Source organism: Benincasa hispida, chromosome 9 (genome assembly GCF_009727055.1).
Source record: "Benincasa hispida cultivar B227 chromosome 9, ASM972705v1, whole genome shotgun sequence".
NCBI classification, from domain to species: Eukaryota; Viridiplantae; Streptophyta; class Magnoliopsida; order Cucurbitales; family Cucurbitaceae; genus Benincasa; species Benincasa hispida.
This window is the reverse complement of record NC_052357.1, coordinates 89,992,240-90,001,430: the sequence shown is the minus strand read 5'-3', so window position 1 is coordinate 90,001,430 and position 9,191 is coordinate 89,992,240. Positions and strand designations below refer to the sequence as shown.

General features: G+C 35.1%; 1 protein-coding gene across 1 annotated transcript; it reads left to right on the top strand.

Moving 5' to 3' along the window:
- Positions 1-3,370: 3,370 nt before the first annotated feature.
- LOC120087174 (36.4 kDa proline-rich protein) lies at positions 3,371-5,427 on the top strand. Its single transcript, XM_039044080.1, is given in 3 exon segments — positions 3,371-3,599; positions 3,602-4,212; positions 5,165-5,427. Coding segments are annotated over 2 exon segments (765 nt in total). The 5' UTR covers positions 3,371-3,431; the 3' UTR covers positions 4,199-4,212; positions 5,165-5,427.
- The last annotated feature ends 3,764 nt before the right edge of the window (positions 5,428-9,191 follow it).

Here is a 9,191-nt window from a genome sequence, read left to right as displayed (position 1 = left end):
TAAGCACAACCATCAGTTAGTTCAAGTGATTCAATGATCAGTCATCCAATTTTGATGGTAGACAGCCTCAATTGCAGAGGACTTTAATTGATGAGGGAGTTTTTGGTGAAGAAAGCTCAAGTGGCAGTGACCTACAGAACTATCAGCTTACACGTGACAGGCCTCAACGGGTGAGGCATGCTCCTACAAGGTATGGTTATGCTGATTTAGTTGCTTATGCTCTTACTTGTGCAGCTGACAGAATTGAAATAGAGCCTCTTGCTTTTGAGAAGGCTATAGTATCTTATTCGAAGGAATAGTGGAAGGATGCTATGGAAGCAGAATTGTTCTCATTGCAGAAGAACCAAACATGGTCATTGGTTCCAAGGCTTCCTAATCAGAAACTAATTCAGTCAAAGTGAATTTATAAAATCAAACTAGGTACATGAGGTGACAACAAGCCTAGGTATAAGGTTAGACTGGTATTCAAGGGCTACACTCAAAAGGAGAGAGTTGACTTTCATGAGATTTTCTCTCCGGTGGTGAGACATTCGTCCATTCGATTAATTTTATCTATTGCTGTTCACTTTGATATATTTGTTGAACAGATGGACATCACCATAGCTTTCCTTCTTGGTGAATTGGAGGAAGTGATCTACATGGCTCAACCTGAGCTATGAGGTGAAAGGAAAGGAAGACATGGTTTTTCGTCTTCACAGGTCCATCTATGGACTGAAGCAATCGCCAAGACAGTGGTATACCAGGTTTGACACCTTTATTCTGAAGCAGGGGTTTCACAGGAGCTCATATGATGCCTGCGTGTACTAGAAACTATCTCAGAAAGGTACATACACTTATCTACTTCTGTATGTAGATGATATGATTCTGGTGTCTAAATATTATTTTGAAATCTGTGATCTCAAGAAACGATTGAGTAGTGAATTTGAGATGAAAGATTTAGGTGAACTGAAAAGAATCCTAGGCATGGATGTGAAAAGAGATAGGGAGAAAGGTTTGTGAACCATTTCGCAGGAGAGTTATGTGCATAAACTGCTTAAGAAATATAATATGTTTAGTTGTAAGGCAGCTTCGACACCCTTAGCATCTCATTTTAGGTTTTCTTCATCTCAAATGTCTTGTTACTGAACAAGAAAGGTTAGAGATGGCTAATATTCCCTATTGTAATGTTGTTGGAAGTATTATGTATTTGATGATTTGTACTAGGCCTGACTTGGGTTATGCTATAAGTATGATAAGTAGGTTTATTTCATATCCTGGGAAGGAGCATTGGAATGCAGTTTAATGGGTGCTTCGATATTTGAAAGGTAGTGCCAGTGTATCAATGCGTTTTAGCAAGGATTGTGATAAATCAACACTGTTGGAAGGCTTCACAGATGCAGATTATGCTGCAGACCTTGACAAAAGAAGGTCTCTATCAGGTCACATTTTTCGTTTGTTTGGTAATGTGGTCAGTTGGAAAGTTGCTCTTCAATCAGTTGTTGCCTTGTCTACTACTGAGTCAGAGTATATTTCAGTGGGTGAAGCTGTGAAAGAGGCAGTGTGGTTGAAAAGGATAGTTGGTGAGTTGTTGTCGCAGGAGTTCATTCCTATCGTCCATTGTGATAGCCAGAGTGCTATTCATCTTGCGAAGAATCCATCTCATCACGAACGGTCTAAGCATATCGATGTCAAATTTCATTTTATCAGAGAAGTTGTGACCCAGAAAGATGTTGAACTAGTCAAGGTTCATACAGTTGAGAGTTTATTTAACCAAGGTTCTTCCAGCCCATAGGTTTAAATACCTATTAGATGGGTTGAATATTAAATCTGGATGATAGAAAGATTGAAGAATCAGCTTGGCACGTAAATATTCTTGTTATGAGGGAGATTTTTAGAGAATAACAAGGTATTTAAATGGGTTTTATTGGGTTTTTGGAAAAATTAAAGGCCCAATGGTATTCTTGTAAATAATGAGCAATGACAATTTTGTAATTTCCATTTTCTTTGCCACTTAGGGTAGCACTTCGCGTGACTTTTTTTGAAAAGAAAAAAAAAACCAGATTTTTTTCTGTGCACCAGAAACCGCCTAAAGCAAAGGAAGGAGTCGCCAGAGGAGTAGGGACGCCATCTAGACTGTGTGGTCGGTCAGGGTAACAAGGCAGAGGCGTCGAGCCAGCTAAAATACGAGTCTAAAGGCTGAATCTGGTCCCGCGAGAGCGTGGTGCTTGCAGATCAGCGGGCAGCGTGGGAGGTTTCCGTCCAGTGGTTCGGTCTTAGAAGTTCACGGCATGGGCGACGGTTCGGTCAATTAATTCTTTTATCGTGATTTTCATTTCTTCTAGAAAATGTGTATTATTAATCTTAACCAAATTATTTCAAAAATGATTTTTTTAAGTTTTCAAAAATCTAATAGGATTAGAATATCAACATTTAAATTCAATTAGACGTATTATATTGATAAAATACCAATATAAGTGGATATTTCTATAAGTCAAAAAAACATATAAAATTTATTTAGATTAATAATTAAGTTATTTTTGCTCCAACTAAGTTATGGATATTGTTATTCGTACTTCTATTCATATTATATTAAATAGATGACATTTTTTTTTATACATTTAACTTTTACAAGGACTTACTAAAGATAGCTAGGATATCAATGAATATTCAATATCTATTGGTGCCCAAATCTTGCACGCGTTCATCGTCGTCGTAGGTCCTTTGTGGGCTTGACCTCGGACTCGTTTCTCCTAATCTAGTCTTACTTTTCAAGCTAACTTGTATAAGAGATTCTTGTATCGATGTGGTTTCAAGCCTACTGCACTTTGATACCTAAGTTAGTACATGGAGTGTATAGTTCAACTAAACGCACAAGAAGTAAGGTCAGAGCTCTGATTTGGAGATTACTTACACTTTTCATTTTTGGGTCATCAAATGAGGACATTTATAATGACCTTTCTTTGACAATCACATGTGCTTACGTGTAATCCTGACAATGTTAGGATTGTTTCCAATGCTTGAAGCTACAGGGTACTGATCGAGCGTAACTCGATTATTTTTTTATTGATATATCCATTGACTTAGCTGGTCGGCCAAAACTTGAAGCTCTAATTATTCCCTATTAAGGTGCCCACTTCCCTATGCCTTATCCCAATTCTCTTTGGGATTTGACCCATCTATGGACTTTAGGCCTTGTCTTGGACAACCTTCAATAATATCAATGTCAAACCATTCGATTTACAAATGTTTCGACATTTTGAGGGATATTTTCATGCATATATCTCACATCGAACTAATATAATTGTTTATGGGCCCTTAAAAAAAATCATTGTTTATGGGATCCAAAAGCTTCCCTCACCCACATTTGTATCCCTATAAAATCCCCAAACCCTTCACCAAATTACTTCACAAAATCCCAAGTCCACATTATTCTTCCATTCTGAAGAACAGAAATGGGGATCAAACTCTCCATTTCCTTCCTCCTCTTCCTCTTCTTCAACCTCTCTTCTCTTCTCAACACTCTTGCTTGTGACTGTGGCAAATCCCCTTCTTACCCTCCTTCCCCTAAACCCAAACATCCACCGCACAAACCGCCGCATTACCCGCCTAAACCCCCAAATCCCCCAAATCCCCTCCTCCCTACAAACCCCCACCGTCAAACCACCTCCCCCCTACGTCCCAAAATCCACCCACCGTAAAACCGCCACCCCCATACATCCCAAAACCACCTACCGCAAAACCGCCTCCCCCATACATCCCAAAACCACCTCCCCCATACGTCCAACCCCCAGTGGCTAAACCCCCACCACCACCGTCGCCACCGCCACCGGTGGTGTACCCATCGCCGCCTCCGCCGCCAGTGTATGTGCCGGTACCTAGTCCGCCACCGCCAGTGAAGCCAGCGCCGGTGGTGCCATCGCCGGAGACGCCGTGCCCGCCGCCGCCGCCGAAGCCGGGGAAATGCCCCATTGACACACTGAAGCTGGGAGCGTGTGTGGATTTGTTGGGTGGGTTGATCCATATCGGAATCGGCGATCAGACGAAACAAACTTGCTGCCCTGTTCTTGAAGGGCTGGTGGATTTGGATGCGGCGCTTTGTTTGTGTACCACCATTAAGGCTAAGCTTCTTAATATCAATATCATCATCCCCATTGCCCTTCAAGTCCTCATCGACTGTGGCAAACACCCTCCCTCTGATTTCCAATGCCCTTCTTACTAAGCCAATCCTTTCAGGTACCAAAATCTCCACATCTCAATTTTTCATAAAATTTCATTACCAACTTCTAACTAGAGCTTACACCACCTTTTACTTAGTATTCATAGCTGTTTATTTCTTCAAGGTTACACATTTTTTCTCCCTCCACTCCAATCACAAAAATAGTTGCTACATCACAAACTCTTATTGACCAAAAATAGTATTATAATATATTCTTATTTTAGACCACAATGATTAATATATATAGAAGTAAATTCAATTTTCTAAAAAGAAATCTACCATATCACAAAATTTTATTCCACAACATAATACGTAAATTTGTTTATCCTGTACACAAAATATTGATAATATATATAGAAAAATCATTGTAACTAATATATATAATTAATTATAATATATATGTGTGAATATAAATAAATTATTATTTTATATAGAAGTTCTCTATATCTGTTTCAAATGTTAGATGTTTGAATAAAAAAGAGAGTACATTTTGGTTTTTATTTATTGACGCATTCATCCATTTTGTCTCAAAAGGTTCAAAAGACTTTGAGATTTTATCTTTTATAATCCAATTTCTCTATAAAACTTTTTAATATAAAATTATATTTGATATCATTCTAAGAAATTTGTTAGTAGTAATGTGTTGTATTTATCTATAGTAAAAAAAAAAAAAAAGACATTTTCAAAATACGCAAATTAAACATTCAAAAAATAATATAGTACTTACCAACTTGCTTATTGTTAATATTTAATTCACATAAATACTAATTCTTGTTTTATATTTGGGCTAAATATTTATAAGTGTATCGAAAAATATTAAATAAAAACTCATAAGTTGAGTGAGACAGAGACATCGAATCTTATACATAATGTCATGGAAAATTTGTGAAAAAAAAATTCCAATAATTGAGTGGTGAAAATATTTTGATAAATAATTTATTTATTTATATTTATTTGTTTTTACTGCAGGAGTCACGGGCGCAGTTGTAGCAATTACATAATAAAATAATAATATTATTGGAAATTGGCAAGTGACAAGCAGACAAAGGACAAGACTACTCTTTTTCTTTTTTCTTTTTTTCTTTTTCTTTTTTTGTGATGAATTTTATTTTTGGTTCTTAGAACGTGAAATGTTTGGTATTTTGTTGTTAATTTTGAGTTTGAGGTTGTGTAGTATTAAATATCAACTATGTACTGTGCCATTAAATGTGACTATTAATGTTCATTAATCATTTTAAGAATGTTTCTTTTTAGTTAATTAAATGTGTGTTTTCCTTTTTCATTTTCGCATGTTTTTTACTTACTATTCTTTTGGATTAATGACTATTTGAGCTGACTAAAGGTGGATGGAAAAAAATGATTTTCAAAAAAGTCATTTTTTATTTGCATAAAAATAGTTTATAATATATTTTTATTGAGAGTATTTTAAAAGTTATTTTGAATGGTTGTTAAACACTTTAAATTTTTTTAAAATGACTTTTTTTTTCAAGATTAAATACTCAGAAAAGTTAAATCAAACACACCCTAAATTGTATAATTGGGATTAAGATCTACAACGCATTGTGTTTACATTAGATATTAAGTTGCAAATTTAGTTACTATGTTTTTGGATATTGTTTCAAATTGATTTTCTATAGCCAAATGAGTATCGTTCATATAATATAAAGTTTGTACTTGACTAGATAAGAGGTTCGATTCACTCATCCCATATTATTAAAAAAGAACGGTTTTCTGTATGATTTTGACAACTTGGTCAAATTACATGTTTAGTATATAAAATTTTCGTATTTTTATGCCTCACAAAATCACTAATTGACTATTGATGTTTTGTCTAACATATATCCCTAAACTTCAACAATATTTAATACATGAATTTCCAATTTTTGGTCTCATAAGTTCTAGTAGCTACTTTAAACTTTTGATTTTATGTCTAATAAATCCATAAATTTTATAAAAAGTATTGATTAGATCAATGATCTATTAGACACAAAATTTAAAACAAAATTTTAAAAAACAAAATCAAGTTTTTTAAAAATTACTTTCTTATGCTGTTTTTAGTTTCCAAAAATTGGCTTATTTTTAATTTTTTTTAAATAGATAATAAAACAATAAAACCATAGGGAAAAGTCATGCTTATAAGCTTAATTTTAAAAAGCAAAGTCGAAACAAAATAGTTATCGAATTGAGCCTTCAAGAACTGTAAGTTTAGTTCATGAATTTGTTAGAGAGAAACCTTAAAGTTTAAAGATTATATTTTATTATAGTACAACAAAAAGGTGAGATGTGGCCGTAAGGAAATTCATACCTCCAACTTTAAAGAAAATAGTGTATATCAATTAATATTGAATTATGCTTATGTTAACAATTTAGAAATTATATTTGAAGGTTAACCAAGTTTCAATTTGATTCTATAACGTGATTATAGTTTAAATTTGAACCATATGTTAATTTATTCATTCTTGTTTAGATCTTACTGATATTCTTCCTATTATCATGATATAATTGTTCTCCAAACGATATGCCCTATGTATATCACATAAGCAATAATCCAACCGTTCAAAACGAGATCTTATGTGTCTTGAATAGGTTGACCAAATTTTAGCACAATCCAATGGTTCAAACTCTGGCAATCGACAATTTTATGGAAGTTGTCACTGAAAAACCGAATTATTGTCTTTCTCTCCGAATTTCTGCTTCTTTTTCACTCTTCTTCCCTTAGGTCATCATCATATCACATAAAAGAAAACCTAGGGCTTTGAAGATGGGCCAACCCAAAAAATTTGGCCAAATAGGCTCAGAAAACACAAGTTTAAAATAAAGTATTACTTGTGCAACAAATGGGCTGGACACTCATAACAATCTTCCCCTCTAGCCCAACACAGGGAAGTCTCAATCACATCCATGTCACTTGAACCTCATCCCAGTAAGCATACTACAAAGATCAATATATTTCACCTGGGATAACCACAATTTTCTAGCTTTCCTGTTACGAGCAATCTCCATACCTAAGATTTGTTTTACAAGACCTAAATCTTTCATGCCAAATGACTTGGACAAATCTTTCTTCAAATTTTGAATCATATTTATATCTTGTCCAACTATCAACATATCATCTACATATACACACAAGAATCAACTATAGTTCGTTTATAATAATTGCTTATCATAAATTAATCAAATTTCTTGTACCACTGCCTTGGCGCTTATCTAAGCCCATAAAGACTTTTCTTCAACTTGCAAACAAGTTTGTCTTTCCCTTTTCTTCAAATCCTTTAGGTTGCTCCATGTAGATTTCTTCATGCAAGTCACCATGTAAAAAAGTGGTTTTTACATTAATTTGCTCTATCTCAAGATCATGACTTGCTGTTAATCCCAACATTGTTCTGATAGATGTCATTTTGATCACTAGAGAGAAGATCTCATCAAAGTCAATGCCCTTTTTGTGGTTGCATCCCTTAACCATTAATCTGGCTTTGTACCTCACTATCTTCTCACCATCCTTTTTGTACTCGAAAACCCATTAATATTTTAATACTTTCTTGCCCTTTGGAGGCTTCACAAGCTCATAGGTTTCGTTCTTTTATAGGGAATTTATCTTCTTCTTCATTGCATCGAGCCACTGGTCTTTTTCATCATGAGACAAGACCTCTTGATAGTTCTTTGGCTCTCCATCTTCACTAACTAGAATGAACTCTGAGCTTGGATATTTTGTTGAAGGTTTACGCACTTTGGTGGACAATCAAGCCTTAGTATCCTCCACGTGAGGAATAGGTTACTCCCCTTGCTCATGAACTTCTCCATGAATCACTTCCTCATATGCATCTTCCTCATGAATTTCTTCATCAGATGAAGACTCGTCAAGATTACATCATCAACATGATTTGGTACATTGCCATCAGGTTGTACCAACATCATCATGTACATCATCGACATTCTCATTTGTCAGTTGAACGACATAGAAGTAGAAGTAGAATTATTAGTAGTATCAAAACACAACCCTGAAGTAGAAGTGTACCTTGTACTAAGAAGATCTGCACCCTTTTCGTGCTCAAAGAATACTACATTTATGCTTCCCACTATCTTTTCATTTTCTAGATCATAGAGCCTATAACTATACTCTTCATCCCCATACCCAACAAAAACACATGGATTGGTCTTTTGAATCAAGCTTTGACCTTTGTTCTTTAGGCACATGCATGTGTGTCTTGCTGCCAAAGACTCTGATATGCAAATAAGTGGGATCATGTCCCTTCCATGCTCTCTCTGGAATGTCTAGACCAAGAGGAATTGATGGATTGATTAATCAAATACACGGTGCATTCCAGTGCTTCACCTCAAATGTCTTAAGAAGTTCAGAGATTCTAAGCATACACCTTACCTTCTCCACAATGGTTCTGTTTATCCTCTCAGCAACTCCATTGTGTTGTGATGTGTCAGTCTCTATCTTCTTATGTCTAATGCCATGTTGTGAACAAAAACTCATTCAAAGTATACTTACCATCATCGTTAGATAGAAGATACTTCAATTTTATTTTGGTCTCCCTTTCTACCATGACATGAAACTTCTTAAAAATCTTGAGCACTTGTCTTCAACATATACACCCAAGTTCTTCGAGTAGCATCATCATTAAAAGTGACAAAATATTTATTGCCATCAAATGACTCCACCTCAATAAGCCCACAAATAACATAATATATTCACTTCAATTTTCCTTGCCTTCTAGTGGACTTCCTAAAAAAGGAAATTGTAATGTTGCATACTTGCCAAACAATGATCACAAGAGTCAAGAGAAACAGATTTATCAACAAGGATAAGAGATTTACCTGCCAACAATTTAATCTTCTTATCGCTCATATGCCCTAGCCTTCGATGCCATAAATTTGGAGAATTCTTTTCTACTACTGCATTTAACTCAAAAGAATATATGCTCAAGTTTATTCTATACAAAGAGCAACAAAATGTTGGGTTTTACGTCCTAAAACTCGTAGATAGTAA